The sequence below is a fragment of the Octopus sinensis genome, linkage group LG27 (genome assembly GCF_006345805.1).
Source record: "Octopus sinensis linkage group LG27, ASM634580v1, whole genome shotgun sequence".
Lineage (NCBI taxonomy): Eukaryota > Metazoa > Mollusca > Cephalopoda > Octopoda > Octopodidae > Octopus > Octopus sinensis.
The window spans coordinates 15,081,825-15,102,878 of NC_043023.1; the positions used below are offsets into that span (position 1 = coordinate 15,081,825).

At 39.4% G+C, this 21,054-nt stretch overlaps 1 protein-coding gene across 4 annotated transcripts in view; it reads left to right on the forward strand.

The window, feature by feature from the left end:
* The window catches only part of LOC115225313 (cleavage and polyadenylation specificity factor subunit 3), a 48,400-nt gene that overhangs the window by 21,931 nt on the left and 5,415 nt on the right, over positions 1-21,054 (forward strand). For 2 of the 4 annotated variants that reach the window (XM_036513976.1, XM_029796260.2), the window contains exons 9-15: positions 643-818; positions 3,057-3,215; positions 6,643-6,789; positions 8,813-8,965; positions 16,554-16,662; positions 19,031-19,218; positions 20,380-20,467. In XM_036513976.1, the coding sequence (XP_036369869.1) occupies positions 643-818; positions 3,057-3,215; positions 6,643-6,789; positions 8,813-8,965; positions 16,554-16,662; positions 19,031-19,218; positions 20,380-20,467 (1,020 nt within the window). Of the gene's footprint in view, positions 1-642; positions 819-3,056; positions 3,216-6,642; positions 6,790-8,812; positions 8,966-16,553; positions 16,663-18,537; positions 18,554-19,030; positions 19,219-20,379; positions 20,506-20,649; positions 20,707-21,054 lie in introns of those variants that run through there. The other 2 variants (XM_036513977.1, XM_036513978.1) reach the window with 2 other exon arrangements.

Below are 21,054 nucleotides of genomic sequence, written 5' to 3' on the forward strand. Positions count from 1 at the left end.
CAGACCCCAGTTGAACCGTCCAACCCATGCTAGCATGGAAAGCAGACGCTAAATGAAAATGATGATGATATATATATATATAAATGATGATATATATATATATATATAAGGCAGCGAGCTGGCAGAAACGTTAGCACGCCGGGCGAAATGCTTAGCGGTATTTCGTCTGCGTTACGTTCTGAGTTCAAATTCCGCCGAGGTCGACTTTGCCTTTCATCCTTTCGGGGTCGATAAATTAAGTACCAGTTATGCACTGGGGTCGATGTAATCGACTTAATACCTATGTCTGTCCTTGTTTGTCCCCTCTGTGTTTAGCCCCTTGTGGGTAATAAAGAAATAGATATATATATATATTCTAGTATATAATATATACAGTATATAATATATAATAATATAATGTATAGTATGTAATATAGTATACAATGTATAGTATATAATCTGCAATGTATCTAGTATATAATATATTTATTTTTGCTTAATATATGGCTGTTTGCTATATATATGACTGTGTCTGTGTGTGGTCGATATGTATGTATTTGTGTGTCTGTGTTTCTATTTTTAATTGTATTTGTATTTATAAATGCACTCACAATCGCGCTTTCTTCTTCATATATATATCCGTTCGTGTGGTCACCTCCACAGATGAATATTGGTCCAACCACCCAGAGCTGCATGAGACACCCATCTACTATGCCTCGTCACTCGCAAAGAAATGTATGAGTGTCTACCAGACGTACATTAATGCCATGAACGACAAGATTCGTAGGCAGATCACCATAAGCAACCCATTTGTATTCAAGCACATCTCAAACTTGAAGGTAGAGTGTCTTTCTTTTACTAGATACTGTGGCCATACTGGGGCACCACCTTGAAGAATTCTTAGTCAAATGTATCCACCCCAGTATATCCTCGAGTATAGTCCGCCCTTGAGTATAATACGCAGGGGATTTTTAGGGGGCTGTACCTCTGAAAAACCTAAACCTTGTGTATAATAATAATAAATAATAATAATAATAATAAACATTGTGTACAGTGCTCAGGTGCACTACAACTCATCTAAAGTGTATATATAATCAGGTGTAGTTTCGACGGATTTCGGAAAGCATGAGGGCCTTAAAGGATGCAGTGTCATGGCAGTCAACAACTGACGCAGGCAGATTATTCCATGCTTCAGCAACTCTGAGCGTGAAGAAATGTTTCCGAAAGTCATGGGAGCTGTGTTGTTTTCTGACTTTGTAGGCATGTCCACGTGTGTTAGACACATGGAGATCAAAAAGGTGTTCAGTGTTGTTGTTGGTGAGGTGGTTGATAACTTTGTGGGTGTTTATCAAGTCCGTCGCCAGACGCCGGAGCCTCAGTGAATCCATGCCCAGGGAAACAAGGCGCTCAGAATATGGTAGGTGTCTGATGGAGGGTATGCATTTGGTTGCACGTCTCTGAACAGATTCCAGGAAGTCAATGTTCCGAGCAAGATAGGGGTTCCAAACTGATGATGCGAATTCCAAGTGTGGTCGTACCATAGCTGTATACAGTTTTAAATAGATGGCTGGAGAGCGGCTAACAAAAGTCTTGCTGAGTGATGCCAAGACACCCTCGGCCTTCTTGACAATTTTAGAGATATGCTTTGTCCAACGCAAATCACTGCTGACAGTGATGCCTAGGTCACGCTCGCAAAAGGATTTTGCACACCCCCTTCTCTAACTTGAGTCAAGGAGGTCTATATAACGTCCTTGGTTTGTAAAAATGTATACGGTAACGTCCTTTATTATTATTGTATATATAACGTGTAGCTTTTTTGTTTATAAGCCCGCTGCTTATTCTATCGGTCCATTTTGCTGAACTGTTAAGTTATGGAGATATAGGCATACTAACACCAATGGAGGGACAAAACAGATAGAAAGACACCACACATACACATACACACCACACCACACGCACACACATATATATATTCTGTTTTTCTTTTACTTATTTCAGTCATTTGACTGTGGCCATGCTGGAGTGATGCTATATTGAGCTCTTTAAGCTCATTAAGCTCTCCAGTAATTTTGGGAGCTGTACTTTTGTGATCCTTTCTAATAATTCGCTTAAGAGTCCGATGGTCCCTATCTGAAAGTTTTTGTTTTCTTCTGGAGTTTTATTTTGACAAGGAGGCTTTTCCCTCTTTCTCAAAGGCTTTCATTACTTTCGAGAGTACTTCTTGATACACCAAACATTTTGGCTGTTTTCGTTTGGCTAGCCTCTGCCATACAAGCACCAACAATTTGACCTCTTTGAAAGTCCGATAGATCTGTCATTTTAATGAATTTTGTTTACCTGTTTCTGAGGATATCTGAAAAGAAAGAGTAATTTTAGCAAAATGTATTAAGCAACACTAATAATAAATCAAGAAAACATAAAAATAAACAAGCTTTTGACGGTTTTATAGATATTTCAAAATTATAATGCTAGGTGTTTCCACTATTTTGTCCAACCCCTGTATGTGTGTGTGTTTATATTTGCGAGTATATCATCATCATCTTCGTTTAGCGTCTGCTTTCCATGCTAGCATGGGTTGGACAGTTCAACTGGAGTCTGGGAAGCCAGAAGGCTGCACCAGGCCCAGTCTGATCTGGCAATGTTTCTATGGCTGGATGCTCTTCCTAACGCCAACCACTCCGTGAGTGTAGTGGGTGCTTTTTACGTGCCACCGGCACAGGTGCCAGACGAGGCTGGCAAACGGCCATGATCGGATGATGCTTTTTACGTGCCACCGGCACAGGGGCCAGGCGAAGCTGGCAACAGCCACAATCGGATGGTGCTTTTTACATGCCACTGGCACGAGGCCAGTTGGGGCGGCGCTGGCAACAGCCACGTTCGGATGGTTCTCTTATGTACCACCGGCACTGGTATCACAGCTGCAATTTCCATTGATGTTGATTGATTTTGATTTTCACTTGCCTCAACAGGTCTTCACAAGTAGAGTTTTATATGTGTGTATTTATGTGCGTATATGTAATAAATATGTGTGTGTATGTATATGTAGATATGTTAATTGAGTTGTTATTTTGTTACAGAGCATGGAACATTTCGAAGACATAGGTCCATCTGTGGTGTTGGCCAGCCCCGGTATGATGCAGAGTGGACTGTCCCGAGAGCTATTTGAGAGCTGGTGTACGGACAAACGGAATGGTGTTATCATTGCTGGTTACTGTGTGGAAGGCACTCTGGCTAAGGTTAGTCGTGTTTCTAGCTTTGTTGGCGCTGGGGCCCACATGATGTGAACATCATCCTCTTGGGGTTTCCAGGATTGATGAGTCTGATGCAGTTAATGTTTGTCATCAACTATTATAAGTTGTCAGTTATGCAGTCAGGAGCAACAAAGTCTGCATCAGATTATAGCAGACTGCAACAGACCAGCTGGAGCCATGCCCATGTAGACTTCAGACCCAGGCCATGCCCACTTAGATATATACATATATAATACATATACATATATATATATATATATATAAAATTAGGTGAATGAATTATCCTAGTATGGATAATTTGGTTAATCGATACCTGGGTAGCAAATTCACGTCAGTAAAACACGGTTGAAGTTACATGCCAAGGGCAGAACTCCGTGTTCGTGTTTGGAAATTTGTGTGTTTTTTTTATATGAATAAATGAAAAGAATGGAGTCGAACAAAGATCTTAACAAAATTCCTTTACTTTGTTAAAATCTTCGTTCGACTCCATTCTTTTCATTTATTTATATATATATATATATATAATTAATTAATAAGGGTGAGAGAATTAGATACTAATTTAATAGTATATCTATTCTACACCAAGTGGCCTAGTGCTCCGAGAAACCTGGATTATTATAATATTTTATAATATATTATAATATTTTTACAAAATAAATATAAGAGAGTGGTCACTATATGGCTCACTCTAGCACCAGTTAATCCAAAAGGTTTCAACCACAAAAATATACATGTTTCCCATGAAAGTCGGTACGATTGTTAGCTCACACGGACAGGGCAAATAAAAAATAACAAAATACAGATTATTTTGGGACAATTGTTTCGCTATTAATGAATTAAATGTAATATTACTTACAAAAAAATCCACTTGTAGCTCCTCAGCCAAAACTATCTGGATGAAATCCACTCAATCACACGCCAGATTTTACCATAACGATAAATACGCGTGTGGTTCAATTGATTACATCCGACGTTATAATTCAAATGCCCCAACTAACAGCGCGCCAAATTTTCACGGAAAACAAATACAGCATTTAGAAATAAATGCAGCATAATTATAATTAATTAATAAGGGTGAGAGAATTAGATACTAATTTAATAGTATATCTATTCTACACCAAGTGGCCTAGTGCTCCGAGAAACCTGGATTATTATAATATTTTATAATATATTATAATATTTTTACAAAATAAATATAAGAGAGTGGTCACTATATGGCTCACTCTAGCACCAGTTAATCCAAAAGGTTTCAACCACAAAAATATACATGTTTCCCATGAAAGTCGGTACGATTGTTAGCTCACACGGACAGGGCAAATAAAAAATAACAAAATACAGATTATTTTGGGACAATTGTTTCGCTATTAATGAATTAAATGTAATATTACTTACAAAAAAATCCACTTGTAGCTCCTCAGCCAAAACTATCTGGATGAAATCCACTCAATCACACGCCAGATTTTACCATAACGATAAATACGCGTGTGGTTCAATTGATTACATCCGACGTTATAATTCAAATGCCCCAACTAACAGCGCGCCAAATTTTCACGGAAAACAAATACAGCATTTAGAAATAAATGCAGCATAATTATAATTAATTAATAAGGGTGAGAGAATTAGATACTAATTTAATAGTATATCTATTAAATGAGCTAACAATCGTACCGACTTTCATGGGAAACATGTATATTTTTGTGGTTGAAACCTTTTGGATTAACTGGTGCTAGAGTGAGCCATATAGTGACCACTCTCTTATATTTATTTTGTATATATATATATATATATATATACCGTAAATCCTCGAGTATAGTCTACCCTTGAGTATAATACGCAGGGGATTTTTAAGGGGCTGTACCTCTGAAAAACTTAAACCTTGTGTATAATATGCACCCTTTCTCTAACCTGAGTCAAGGAGGCCTATATAACATCCTTGGTTTGTGAAAATGTATATGGTAACCTCCTTTATTATTATTGTATATATAACATAATGCAAACATGTAGCTTTTTTGTGCATTTTGTTTGCAGAAAATAAAGAAATAACAGTAATAACGTTTAATAAATGTTGCTTACTGCAAGTTATGGATGATTCTTTTATGACTTCATTGCTTTCAGGCTTAGCTTAAGGTATTTTCATGCCGGACATCACAAAATGTGTCTGAATAAACATTGCCGGACAGCAAAGAGAGACTCGGACATTGCTTAGAAAATATTTTTCATTTTTAACCTCGTATATAATCCGCACCTGGGATTTTGACCTTTAAATTTTGGGGAAAAAATGCGGATTATACATGAGGATTTACGGTATAAAGGAATAAAAAAAATGGGACTAGAATGCAAAACATCCAGACAGCTGGATGATACAAAAAAGGGACAACAAAACATCCAGACAGATGATACAATAGAGGGACAAGAAAAAACATGGACGGGTCATTCGAAGTTTTCTTTCCTCAGTCGAGTTCCAGATTATCTTTGCAATTTCAGCTGGTTATACTCGAGATTGCTCATGTCTGGCCAGCCCCGAGGAAAAACTAAGCTTAAGAGCATTAGATTCCTTGGAAGAAAGCAGTGAATGTATACAAAGAGTTCGGGAAAAAAAAAACGGAGAAAAGGTACACAAATACAAATGCAAATATCAGGACATAACAACAGGTGTCTTTCGACTAAGGACGAATTCAATTAAGCTGGCATGTGTGAAAGTATATATATATATATATATATATATATATATGTGTGTGTGTGTGTGTGTATATATATATATATATGTATATATATATATACACACATATCCACATTCTTTATTCATGTTCTCTAAATAAATATTGACTGTGACAAGGTAGACATAGCCATGCCCAGTGAGATATATAAACACCTTTTATTCGTGTTCTCTTTCCTGGCATACCCTGTCAGAAGAAGCTGCAGTGGTGTCCATGACTGACCAGAGAAGCATACCCACAGAGGCCTCAGATAATCTTGCTGCCATGCCCACAGGGACACATATACACCCCTCTTTCTGTCATCTCTGTTCTAGTTCATGATGTCCACAAGTGTGATCAAAAACTAGTCCAAGAATCAAAAATATACGTTATCCTTATGGGATATTGCTTGTCGACATTTAAAATTTAGCTGTGTGTCTGCAAGAATTCAAGAGTTCGTTTCTTTGATTTAAAGAATTGTTGTCCTGGAATAAAATAAGATATTTTTCCAGCAGACATAAATCACACTTGACTGTTCTTTTATGAGCACCGTGCCTGAACCAGATACACTCAGACATGAACACATCCCTCATTCTATCATCCTCCCTATTCCTCTACGTACTGTCCAATCCAAATGAAAGAGCGACTATGATTAGCCACATGCCCACGCCCACTTACATATGACCACACCCACTCTTTTTCTTTTCTTATTCCAGCATGTGCTGTCTGAACCAGATGAGATAGTGACCATGACAGGCCAGAAATTACCGTTGAAATGCTCCGTTGACTATATCTCCTTCTCCGCTCACACTGACTACCAGCAGACTAGTGAATTTCTGCGAGCTCTCAAGCCTCCACATGTCGTAAGTATTGTTACTGCTCTCTGCCTCCTCCTAATTATAATGATGATGGTAGTGGTTGTGGTGGTGGCAGTCATCGTTGTCATCGTAATCAATTTTTTTACCCTAATTCATCATCATCATCATCATCATCGTTTAACGTCCTCTCTCCATGCTAGCATGGGTTGGATGGTTTGATTGAGGACTGGCGAACCAGATGGCTGCACCAGGCTCCAGTCTGATCTGGCAGAGTTTCTACAGCTGGATGCCCTTCCTAATGCCAACCACTCCAAGAGTGTAGTGGGTGTTTTTACATGCCACCAACACGAGGGCCAGTCTGGTGGTACTGGCAACGGCCATACTCAAATGGTGTTTTTTACATGCCACCTGCACAGGAGTCAGTCCAGCGGCTCTGGCAACGACCTTGCTCGAATGTTTTGTTCACATGCCAGTAGGGCGACGCAGGTAATGGTCAAGCTCAAATGGTGTTTTTTTACATGCCACTGGCACAGAAGCCAGATAGCTGCTCTGGCAGTGATTCTGCTTGGATGGAGTTGTTAGTGCTCCACTGGCATGGGTGGCAGTCATCAAATTTGGTTCAATTAAAATTGTCTGAGGAAGGGCATCCAGCTGTAAAGACTTTGCTGAGCAAAATGCGTAGTGGCACTTAGTGGTATTTCATCTGTCTTTACATTCTGAGGTCAACTTTACCTTTCATCTTTTTGGGGGTCAGTAAATTAAGTACCAGTGAAACATTGTGGTTGATGTAATCAACTAGTCCTCTCCCCCAAAATTTCAGGAATATTATTATTATTATTGTTATTATTATTGAGTGAGAGAGCAGTGCATGCCATCAGTGACACTGGGGTAAAATATACGAAACCCAGTATACCCATCATGACTACCCGTCTGATAAGGGTACACCAGGCACATGCATCACAACCATATGTGTGTGACATGGTGATCTCATATCAAGATAAACAGCACATGACCTTGCAGGTGGGGCCGAGTTAGAATTTTCTTCTGGTTGAGTAACCCATCCCACTCAAAAGGTCCCTGAATAAGGCTTGTTTAAGGATGTTGAACGAAACAGCCATGTTTCCAGAGGTAAATTATTCAAACCCCAAAGAATCCCTCTCAACACACGGCTATGATGCTCACCCCACTACTTCTGCTCGTGATCAGAGATGCACATATCGTCAGCCACTAAGGGACATGCTCAACTGGTTACGGTCAAACAACTGACACGCAAATCTGTGGTATTGGTTTTGCCTTGGTAGAGATTTGCACTCTCTGTTTCTTGTTGTTGTTGTTGAGCTGGAAGAATCTTTAGCACACCAGGCAAAATGCTTAGAAGTATTTCGTCTGTTTTTTTACATTCTGAGTTCAAATTCTGCCAAGGCTGTTTTTACCTTTCACCCTTTTTGGGTCGAAGACATAAGTACCAGTGAAGCACTGGGGTTGATGCAATCAACTATTCCCCTTCCTTCTAAATTTCAGGCCTTGTGCCTATAGTAGAAAAGATTATTTCTGTTATTGCTTTATTTGTAGTAGCAGCAGTAGTTGTAGTAGTTGTTGTAGAAGCAGCAGTAGTAGTAGTTGTCGTTGTAGTAGTAGTCATAGTAGTAACAGTAGTAGTAGTCGTAGCAGTAGTAATAGTAGCAGCAGTAGTAGTAGTAGTAGCAGTCATAGTAGCAGTAGTAGTAGTAGCAGTCATAGTAGCAGCAGTAGTCATAGTAGTAGTAGCAGCAGTTGTAGTGGTAGTTGTAGTAGTAGTAGTAGTAGCAGCAGTAGTCATAGTAGCAGCTGTAGTAGTAGTAGCAGCAGCAGTAGTAGTAGTAGTTGTTGTAGCAGCAGCAGTAGTAGTCGTAGTAGTAGTAGCAGCAGCAGTAGTAGTAGTAGTTGCAGCAGTAGTCGTAGTAGTCGAAGTAGTAGTTGTAGTAGCAGTAGCAGCAGTAGTAGTAGTAGTAATGGCATTAGTCATCATTATTGTAACTACTGAGGTGACGATTGCTTACTTTTTCTTTTTTCCCCTCCATTCACCAAGGTCCTCGTCCACGGGGAGCAGAATGAGATGAGCCGCCTGCGCGCGGCCCTCATCCGGGAGTACGAGGACGACGAAAACTACCAGATGCTGGTGAACAACCCAAGGAACACGGTGGCTGTGGAACTCCACTTCCGAGGAGAGAAAATGGCAAAGGTGTCGTATGAAGAATTCTTTTTTTCCTTTTCTCTTTAAAACCTCTTTTACTTGTTTCAGTCATTTGACTGCGGCCATGCTGGAGCACTGCCTTTGGTCGAGCAACTCGACCCCGGGACTTATTCTTTTGTAAGCCCAGTACTTATTCTATCGGTCTCTTTTGCTGAACTGCTAAAATAACGGGGACATAAACACACCAGCATTGGTTGTCAAGCAATGCTAGGGGGACAAACACACACACACGCATACATATACATATATACGACGGGCTTCTTTCAGTTTCCATCTACCAAATCCACTCACAAGGCATTGGTCGGCCCGAGGCTATAGTAGAAGACATTTGCCCAAGGTGCCACGCAGTGGAACTGAACCCGGAACCATGTGGTTGGTAGACAGGCTACTTACCACACAGCCACTCCTGCGCCTATGAATAATTCTTTTTTCCTTTTCTCTTTAAAAAACAAAGAAAATAGAAAACTTCTGACAATGTGGACAGTTTTATAAAACCTCTTTCACTCTTTTACTTGTTTCAGTCTTGTGACTGTGGCCATGCTGGAGCACCGCCTTTAGTCGAGCAAATCGACCCCAGGACTTATTCTTTGTAAGACTAGTACTTATTCTATCAGTCACTTTTGCCGAACTGTTAAGTTACGGGGTGCCTAAACACACCAGCATCGGCTGTCAAGCGATGTTGGGGGGAACAAACACAGACACACAAATACACACACACACATATATATATAAATCCTTAGATCCTTAAAAATGTTTTAGCCCGAATGCCGCGGCCATGCTGGGGCAAAACATAATACACGAGAATTTATCCTGTTTTTGTGGTTTTTGAGATTTCTACTGCTCTTTCTAGCACAACGCTTTCCTATTTGGAAGCCTCTTATTGTATTTATATATATATATATATATCATCATCATCATCATCATCATCGTTTAACGTCCGTTTTCCGCGCTAGCACGGTTCGACCGGGGTCTGGGAAGCCAGGGGGCTGCACCAGGCTCCAGTCTGATCTGGCAGTGTTTCTACAGATGGATGCCCTTCCTAACGCCAACCACTCCATGAGTGTAGTGGGTGCTTTTTACCTGCCACCGGCACAGGTGCCAGGGGAGTCTGGCATCGGCCACGATCGGTTGGTGCTTTTAACGTGCCACCGGCACGGAAGCCAGCCAAGGCGGCGCTGGCATCAGCATATATATATATATATATGGATTTTGCTCAAAGGATATTGGAATATTACACATATATACCATTATGCCTATAAAACGGATTTACGAATCCAATGTGGGCAGTTTTATAAAACCTCTTTTACTCTTTTACTTGTTTCAGTCATTTGACTGTGGCCATGCTGGAGCACCGCCTTTTAGTCGAGCAAATCGACCCCAGGACTTACTCTTTGTAAGCCCAGTACTTATTCTATCGGTCTCTTTTGCTGAACTGCTAAGATAACGGAGACATAAACACACCAGCATTGGTTGTCAAGCAATGCTAGGGGGACAAACACACACACACGCATACATATACATATATACGACGGGCTTCTTTCAGTTTCCATCTACCAAATCCACTCACAAGGCATTGGTCGGCCCGAGGCTATAGTAGAAGACATTTGCCCAAGGTGCCACGCAGTGGAACTGAACCCGGAACCATGTGGTTGGTAGACAGGCTACTTACCACACAGCCACTCCTGCGCCTATGAATAATTCTTTTTTCCTTTTCTCTTTAAAAAACAAAGAAAATAGAAAACTTCTGACAATGTGGACAGTTTTATAAAACCTCTTTCACTCTTTTACTTGTTTCAGTCATTTGACTGTGGCCATGCTGGAGCACCGCCTTTAGTCGAGCAAATCGACCCCAGGACTTATTCTTTGTAAGACTAGTACTTATTCTATCAGTCACTTTTGCCGAACTGTTAAGTTACGGGATGCCTAAACACACCAGCATCGGCTGTCAAGCGATGTTGGGGGGAACAAACACAGACACACAAATACACACATACACATATATATATAAATCCTTAAATCCTTAAAAATGTTTTAGCCCGAAGGCCGCGGCCATGCTGGGGCAAAACATAATACACGAGAATTTATCCTGTTTTTGTGGTTTTTGAGATTTCTACTGCTCTTTCTAGCACAACGCTTTCCTATTTGGAAGCTTCTTATTGTATTTATATATATATATATACACACGATGGGCTTCTTTCAGTTTCCGTCTACCAAATCTACTCACATGGCTTTGGTCGGCCCAAGGCTATAGTAGAAGACACTTACCCAAAGTGCCCCGCAGTGGGACTGAACCATGTGGTTGGTAAGCAAGCTACTTACCACACAGCCACTCCTGCACCTATACACAGCCACCATCCATACTTATTCTATCAGTCTCTTTTGCCGAACCACTAAGTTACGGGGACGTAAACACACCAGCATCGGCTGTCAAGTGATAGTGGGGGATAAATACAGACACACAAACACACACACACATATATATATACACACGATGGGCTTCTTTCAGTTTCCGTCTACCAAATCCACTCACAAGGCTTTGGTCGGCCCAAGGCTATAGTAGAAGACACTTACCCAAAGTGCCCCGCAGTGGGACTGAACCATGTGGTTGGTAAGCAAGCTACTTACCACACAGCCGCTCCTATGCTTACCTTTATATTTCAGACGCAAAGGCCCATCTTCAGAAGGAAAAAACACTTTGAGAAATGTCCAGTTATGCAGGTTCCGTTACCACATTTAAATCTAGCGTTATGTAGACTTTTTTCAGAGAGGAGTGGAGATATATATATATATATATATATTTATACAAGAAAAAGCTCAAAAACCCCCACCCCCACCGTCCAATTGATGGTGCTGAGTTGTCAAACATTTAAACCAAATTTTCTCAAAACAACTTGTCCGACCGTCCCATAGGCCTCCCTTTGAGAAACACTGATTTAACCTAAATTTGAGACACCAGCAAAAGAAGAAATAAAGATAGACTTTTTTTCTGTTCCAAAGAAAAACGATTTTATTCACACAAATATGCAACCGAAGAGTTTAAAGTACCAGTAATGATAAGGCTGTTGACTGGGAGAACACAAACATGGTTTAAACAGTAAGCTTGGCAGGAAAGAAATGTGCTTTTAAGCAGTACAAAAATAACAAAAAATGGAAGGTGCAGTTATGTACAGGTTGACGGAAGAAAAGCAGGACAAAAACGGCTTTATCGATCGCTGACTTGTAGTATGTATTTTATTTATCCTTATGTCATATTGTTATTTTGATATTCTGGTTAATTACGATGTATTTAATGTTGTTTTCATAGGAGTGTTTATGTATATGAGATTGTGTGTGAGTTTTTAGTTGTATATTTTATTTATCTGTATGAGTGTGGGTGTGTAAATATTGTTGTATATATCGAGTTTAGTGAGTATATATATGAGTATATGTGAGGGAGTATATGTATCTGTTGTGTGTGTGTGTTTTTTTATGTGTGTGTGTGTTTGTGTGTGAATGTGTATATGGGTTTGTTATTTAGGTTTTGGGATGTTTGTGTTAATTTGTCTGTGTGGGGAGGGAGTGGGTTTTGGTGTATATTGAGGTTTATAAATTAGGATAGGTATGTGTATAAGTTGTGGGTCTGTGGTTTACGAGTGTGTATTTGTGTGTGAATGTTTAGGTTTAGGGGGTTTACTATATAGGTTTGTTATAGAGTTTAGTAAAGGGAGATTTTATCGTTATATGCTTTTATGAGTTTTGGTTTATCATGGTTATTTTAGGGAATTCGTGGTAATTTGTCTATTTTCGATGTTGGTTGTTTTATTACATTGTTTCATTCATAATTTTTGAGTGGTGTTCGTTTTGCCACGTGAATAACCGGGTGGTGGACTAGCGTTGCTTGGAATTGTGAATGGAATAGTGTAGTAGTGAGGTAGGCATAGAGAATGGGTTTGGGTTACTGCAAGTTGTTTGTTAGAGATGCTAAGGTGAGCTAAAGTTCATAGATGTATATAATGATTTTTCATGGTAGTTTTTTAAAGAATCCATTCATAATAAATTTTTTTAAGTAGTGTTGGTTTGCCACGTGGATATAGTTTTTAGTTCCATTTTCCTATTTCTCCATTCATAATTTAAATGACGTTTACTTTCCATGGCGCGTATTCTTTTTTTACATAAGTTATTTCTATGGTAACGTAATTTTGTTTTGATTTTTTTAACGGCTAAGAATTTAATTTCACTTCATAATTTGACACTGAATTGTAAGTATGTATTTTATTTATCCTTATGTCATATTGTTATTTTTGATATTCTGGTTAATTACGATGTATTTAATGTTGTTTTCATAGGTGTGTTTATGTATATGAGATTGTGTGCGAGTTTTTAGTTGTTTAATTTATTTATCTGTATGAGTGTGAGTGTGTAAATATTGTTGTATATATCGAGTTTAGTGAGTATGTATATGCGTATATGTGAGGGTGTATATGTATCTGTTGTGTGTGTGTGTTTTGCGTGTGTGTGTGTTTGTGTGTGAATGTGTATATGGGTTTGTTATTTAGGTTTTGGGATGTATGTGTTAATTTGTCTGTGTGGGAGGGAGTGGGTTTTGGTGTATATTGAGGTTTATAAGTTAGTATAGGTATGTGTATAAGTCGTGGGTCTGTGGTTTACGAGTGTGTATTTGTGTGTGAATGTTTAGGTTAGGGAGATTGCTATATAGGTTTGTTATAGAGTTTAGCAAAGGGAGATTTATCGTTATATGTTTTTAGGAGTTTTGGTTTATCATGGTTTTTTTAGGGAATTCGTGGTAATTTGTCTATTTTCGATGTTGGTTGTTTTATTACATTGTTTCATTCATAATTTTTGAGTGGTGTTCGTTTTGCCACGTGAATAACCGGGAGGTGGACTAGCGTTGTTTGGAATTGTGAATGGAATAGTGTAGTAGTGAGGTAGGCATAGAGAATGGGTTTGGGTTACTGCAAGTTGTTTGTTAGTCTTTTTTTACATAAGTTATTTCTATGGTAACGTAATTTTGGTTTGATTTTTTAACGGCTAAGAATTTAATTTCACTTCATAATTTGACACTGAATTGTAAGTATGTATTTTATTTACCTTTATGTCATATTGTTATTTTTGATATTCTGGTTATTACGATGTATTTAATGTTGTTTTCATATGAGTGTTTATGTATATGAGATTGTGTGCGAGTTTTTAGTTGTATAATTTATTTATCTGTATGAGTGTGGGTGTGTAAATATTGTTGTATATATTGAGTTTAGTGAGTATGTATATGCGTATATGTGAGGGAGTATATGTATCTGTTGTGTGTGTGTGTTTTGTGTGTGTGTGTGTTTGTGTGTGAATGTGTATATGGGTTTGTTATTTAGGTTTTGGGATGTATGAGTTAATTTGTCTGTGTGGGAGGGAGTGGGTTTTGGTGTATATGGAGGTTTATAAGTTAGTTTAGGTATGTGTATAAGTCGTGGGTCTGTGGTTTACGTGTGTGTTTGTGTGTGAATGTTTAGGTTAGGGGGATTGCTATATAGGTTTGTTATAGAGTTTAGCAAAGGGAGATTTTATCGTTATATGTTTTTTAAGAGTTTTGGTTTATCATGGTTTTTTTTAGGGAATTCGTAGTAATTTGTCTATTTTCGATGTTGGTTGTTTTATTATATTGTTTCATTCATAATTTTTGAGTGGTGTTCGTTTTGCCACGTGAATTTTATTTTTAATTCCATTTATTCCATTTCTCCATTCATTAATTTAGAGATGTTCGTTTCCAGAGTGGTTATACTTTTTATATATATGTTAAGTTCCTTGGTAAAGTAATTTTGTTTGGTGTATATGTTGAGGCTTATATGTACTTCTGGGTGTGTGTGAGTGGGGTGGGAGTTTGTATTTGTTATGGGTGTGTGGTTTACGGGTGGTTTTGTGTGTGAATGTATAGGTTAAAGGAATTGCTATATAAGTATGTTTTAGTGTTTAGTAAAGGGAGGTTTTATCATTTCTGTTTTGTGAGTTTTAGCTTATCATGGTAGTTTTATGAAAGAATCTATTCATAATTTTTGTGTTTATTTGTCTGTGTGGGGTTGAGTGGGTTTTTGGAGTATATGTTGAGGTTTATATGTATGTATTGGTATGTGTAAGTGGTGTGGGTATTTGTATATGTCGTGGGTGTGTGGTTTACGTGTGTGTATTTGTGTGTGAATGTTTAGCTTAGGGGATTGCTATATAGGTTTGTTATAGAGTTTAGTAAAGGGAGATTTTATCATTATATGTTTTTATGAGTTTTGGTTATCATGGTAGGTTTGATAAGGAATTTGTAGTAATTTGTGTCTATTTGCGATGTCTGTTGTTTTATTGCATTGTTTCATTCATAATTTTTAAGTAGTGTTCGTTTTACCAAGTGAATATAATTTTTAATTCCATTTATTCCATTTCTCCGTTCATAGTTTTGAGTGATGTCCGTTTTCTAGAGCGTGAATGTGGGTTGTATGTGTGTGTGTGTGGGAGTATGAATAAGTATTGTGTTGAAGTATTTAGCTATTTTATTTATTTATAGTTGCCTAGACATTTTTATGTGTATGTATAGGGATATATATATATAGGTGTGTGATTTAGTGTATGTAGTTAGATATGGTTATATATAATTAGGTATATGCGTATGGGTGTATATATAGTTTATTATTATATTATTATTATTTTTTTTGTTTTGTTTTATGTTTTATATTTTATATTTTATATTTTATATTTATATTTTATATTTAATTGTTGATAGGTTTTTTTAGTTTATATATTGTTTATATATTGTTTATATATGGATTATAGATAGGTTATATATGGATTATATACTTATATTTTTTCATTCATACTTTAATTATTTAAAAATTATTATTTTTATATTTTAAAATATTGATTTTTTAGATTGGAAGTCCACCTGAAGATTGTCGATCAAGACAAGAAACGATTGTAGTGGCGGTTTTTTTGACTATTTATTAAAATTTTATGTATTAATTAAGTCTTTCCTTGTTTGTTTTGCAAAATAGTGGTTTTGTCTCGAATAATATTTTATATATATATATATATATATATATATATAGGCGCAGGAGTGGCTGTGTAAGTAGCTTGCTAACCAACCACATGGTTGCGGGTTCAGTCCCACTGCGTGGCATCTTGGGCAAGTGTCTTCTGCTATAGCCCCAGGCTGACCAATGCCTTGTGAGTTGTATATATGTATATATATATATATATATATGCGTGTCTGTGTTTGTCCCCTAGCATTGCTTGACGACTGATGCTGGTGTGTTTATGTCTCCGTCACTTAGCGATTTGGCAAAAGAGACCGATAGAATAAGTACTGGGCTTACAAAAGAATAAGTCCGAGGGTCGAGTTGCTCGATTGAAAAGTCGTTGCTCCAGCATGGCCGCAGTCAAATGACTGAAACAAGTAAAAGAGTATACCTGCACCTATAACTCTAAAAACATTTTTCTGCTTTTTTTGTTTGTTGATATACATTTTACCATTGTTTTTTTTTCTATTTTTCTTTTTCTCCCTATGATGCATGGTGGTGTGCATGCATCTCCTCTCGAACTCTCACAGGTCGTCGGTGTGTTGGCATCAGAGAAACCGGAACAGAACCACAAAATTGCAGGAATTCTTGTGAAACGGAACTTCAACTACCACATAATGTCTCCAGTGGACTTACCAAGTGAGTAGAAGACATACGTACACTCACCCCACCCCTTCATCATGTGTGTATGTATTTATATATGTGTGTGTATGTATGTATATATATTTATATGTATGTATATATATATATATATATATATATATATTCTCTTTACTCTTTTACTTGTTTCAGTCATTTGACTGCGGCCATGCTAGAGCACTGCCTTTAGTCGAGCAAATCGACCCCGGGACTTATTCTTTGTAAGCCTAGTACTTATTCTATCGGTCTCTTTTGCCGAACCGCTAAGTGACGGGGACGTAAACACACCAGCATCGGTTGTCAAGCAATGCTAAGGGGAGAAACACATACACACATATATACGACAGGCTTCTTTCAGTTTCCGTCTACCAAATCCACTCACAAGGCATTGGTCGGCCCGGGGCTATAGCAGAAGACACTTGCCCAAGATGCCACGCAGTGGGACTGAACCCGGAACCATGTGGTTGGTTAGCAAACTACTTACCACACAGCCACTCCTGCGCCTATATATATATATATATATATATATGTATATTTATATGTATATATATATATTTTTATATGTATATATATATTTATATATGTATATTTATATATATATATTTATATGCGTGTGTGTGTGTGTGTGTGTGTGTGTGTGTATGTATATATAGGGGGAGAATTTACGAAAAAAACAAAAGACGGTGTAGAAAACAAACACATGTATTAGTTTAACGTTCAGGAATTGAAAAAGTCTTTTACGTTTCGAGCCTATGCTCTTCTGCAGAAAGGAACAAGGAGAGAAAAAAAAATGTGTGTAGTGGCTACCAATCTATCATGGCGACTGATATATACCTATATATACATATATATACTTGAGTAAGCACATAAATCTGAAACAAGGTGGAAAAAGGAGTACTCAAATACCAGAGGTAGAGTAATGTGCTTTACTCAGAGTATCACGGGAACGTGAAACTCTGAGTAAAAGGTTTTGTTATATTTCTGCTGCTTTTAAATAAATTATATATATATATATATATATACTATCCGAATCATGGGCGATGCCAGCGCCACCTTGACTGGCTTCCGTGCCAGTGGCACGTAAAATGCACCAATCCGATCGTGGCCGTTGCCAGCCTCACCTGGCACCTGTGCAGGTGGCACATAAAAAGCACCCACTACACTCACGGAGTGGTTGGCGTTAAGAAGGGCATCCAGCTGTAGAAACACTGCCAGATCAGACAAGAGCCTGGTGCAGCCTTCTGGCTTCCCAGATCCCTGGTCAGACCGTCCAACCCATGCTAGCATGGGAAGAGGACGTTAAACGATGATGATGATGATGATATATATATAGGCGCAGGAGTGGCTGTGTGGTAAGTAGCTTGCTAACCAACTGCATGGTTCCGGGTTCAGTCCCACTGCGTGGCATCTTGGGCAAGTGTCTTCTGCTATAGCCCCGGGCCGACCAATGCCTTGTGAGTGGATTTGGTAGACGGAAACTGAAAGAAGCCTGTCGTATATATATATATATATATATGTGTGTATGTGTGTGTGTGTCTGTGTTTGTCCCCCTAGCATTGCTTGACAACTGATGCTGGTGTGTTTACGTCCCCGTCACTTAGCGGTTCGGCAAAAGAGACCAATAGAATAAGTACTGGGTTTACAAAGAATAAGTCCTGGGGTCAATTTGCTCGATTAAAGGCGGTGCTCCAGCATGGCCGCAGTCAAATGACTGAAACAAGTAAAAGAGTAAAGAGAGAGTGCTTTTAACGTGGCACCGACCCACGTGCCTTTTATGTGGCACCTGCACAGGTGCTTCTTACGTGGCATTGGCACAGGTGTGTGTCTGTCTACACCTTTCTCTCTCTCTCTCTCTCTCTCTCTCCCTCTCTACCGACTACACAGATCTTGCCATGGCACTAACACAGGTGCTTTTTATGTGGCACCTGCACAGGTGTGTGAGTGTGTTTGCTATTTTGTTCTACACCTTTTTCTCTCTCATTCTCTCTCTTTCTCTCTCTGTCTCTGTCATTCTCTTTCATTCTCTCTCTTTCTCTCCCCCTCTCTCGTTCTTTCTCCCTCTTTCTTTCTCTCTCTTTTTCTCTCTCATTCTTTCTTTCTCCCTCATTCTCTTTCTTTCTCTCTCCCTCTCTGTCTCTCTCTTTTTCTCTCTCATTCTCTCCTTTCTCTCTCTCTCTCTCTCTCATTCTCTCCTTTCTCTCTCTCTTCATTCTCTCCTCCCTCATTCTCTCTCTTTCTCTTTCTCTTATTCTCTCTCTCTCTTTTTCTTTCTCTTTCTCTCTCATTCTCTTTCCTTCTCTCTCTCTTTCTTTCTCTCTCTCTCTCTCTTTCTCTCTCTCATCCTCTCTCTCTCCCATTCTCTCCACAGACTACACAGACCTCGCCATGAGCACCGTCCTCCAAAGGCTCAGCATCTACTACACAGGTACGCTGCCCCTCCTGCGCTACTACCTCAGCCAACTGGCCCAGAACTTGGAGGAGATCCCAGAGAAGAACGTTCTAAAGGTGTTTGGCTGTATAACGCTACATGTGGAATCATCAAGGGTTTTGGTGGAGGTAAGTTCCTCTGTATGTGTGTGTGGCGGGGCCAGGGGTCTTGTACATTTCAGCTTCCGTTTGCTAATAGCATTGTTGTTTAACCCTAGGTCAAGCCTGATCTGGCTATGTGGTTTTATGCAGGGAGGGTCTTACTCTCTACTCTCTTTTACTTGTTTCAGTCATTTTGACTGCGGCCATGCTGGAGCACCGCCTTTAGTCGAGCAAATCGACCCCGGGACTTATTCTTTTGTAAGCCCAGTACTTATTCTATCGGTCTCTTTTGCCGAACCGCTTCCATAAAACAACCTTGCCCAGACTTGTGCATCAGAAGGTAACTCTCTAGGTGCAAACCCATGGTCAGTGTCTGACCGAAGGGGGTCACCACCAGTGCGTAACTGGTACTTATTTAACCGACCCTGAAAGGATGAAAGGCAAAATTGACCTCGGCGGAATTTGAACTCAGAACGTAACGGCAGACGAAATACCGCTAAGTCCCAGATGTACTGTGTCTGACTAAGTGATGGGCTGGCCACAACTGGAATGTCTTTGATCATAGGTCTGCTGGGTCAAGGTTGATTTTATGCTAAACGATATCATCGTCGTCATCTCACTATCATCATCATCATCATCATCATTATGGTTACCATCATCTTCATTACAATCATCACCACCACCACCATCATCATCACTATCATCGTCATCACCGCCACCACCATCATCATCATAATCACAATCACCAACATCACCACCATCATTTGTCACCATCACCATCATCGTTGTCATAATCATAATCTTCATCACCATCATCGTTGTCATCATCATAATCATCATCGTCATCACTATCATCATCTTCATCACCATCATCGTTGTCATCATCATAATCATCATCACTATCATCATCTTCATCACCATCATCGTTGTCATCATCATAATCATCATCGTCATCACTATCTTCATCACCATCACCATCATTGTTGTCATCATCGTCATCACTATCATCATCTTCATCACCATCATCGTTGTCATCATCGTCATCACTATCATCATCTTCATCATCATCACCACCATTTGTCACCATCATCACCATCATCATCACAATTGTCATCACTATTATCATCACCTAACCTCTATATTTCCTTTTCTTTCTCTCCCCCACCTCTTCTTCTCCTCGTGCTCCAGTGGAACAGTAACCCTGTCACAGACATGTATGCCGATGCTGTGGTGACGGTCATCCTGAGAGCGGAATCCGACCCAATGCCACACAAGAGTGAGTTGATTCTCATTTTCCTTTTTATTTCTTTCATCCGGAGTGGTTGGCGTTAGGAAGGGCATCTAGCCGTAGAAACTCTGCCAGATCAGACTGGAGCCTGGTGCAGCCCCTGGCTTCCCAGACCCCGGTCGAACCGTCCAACCCGTGCTAGCACGGAAAACGGACGTTAAACGATGATGATTTGTGCTGATGGCAATCTGACAAGATCGATTGAGTGTTAGGGGCTAATTGAGTGTTGGGGGCTAATTGAGTGCTGGGGGCTAATTGAGTGTTGGGGGCTAATTGAGTGTTGGGGGCTAACTGAGTGTTGGGGCTAACTGAGCGTTGGGGGCTAACTGAGTGTTGGGGCTAATTGAGTGTTGGAGGCTAATTGAGTGTTGGAGGCTAATTGAGTGCTGGGGGCTAATTGAGTGTTGGGGGCTAATTGAGTGCTGGGGGCTAATTGAGTGTTGGGGGCTAATTGAGTGTTGGGGGCTAATTGAGTGTTGGGGGCTCAATGCCTTGGCTGTGACTATCAAGGTTTTCTAAGTACTGTCCTTCACTGGTTTTGGTTATTGGATTCAGCGTGATGGGAATCGGGGCCT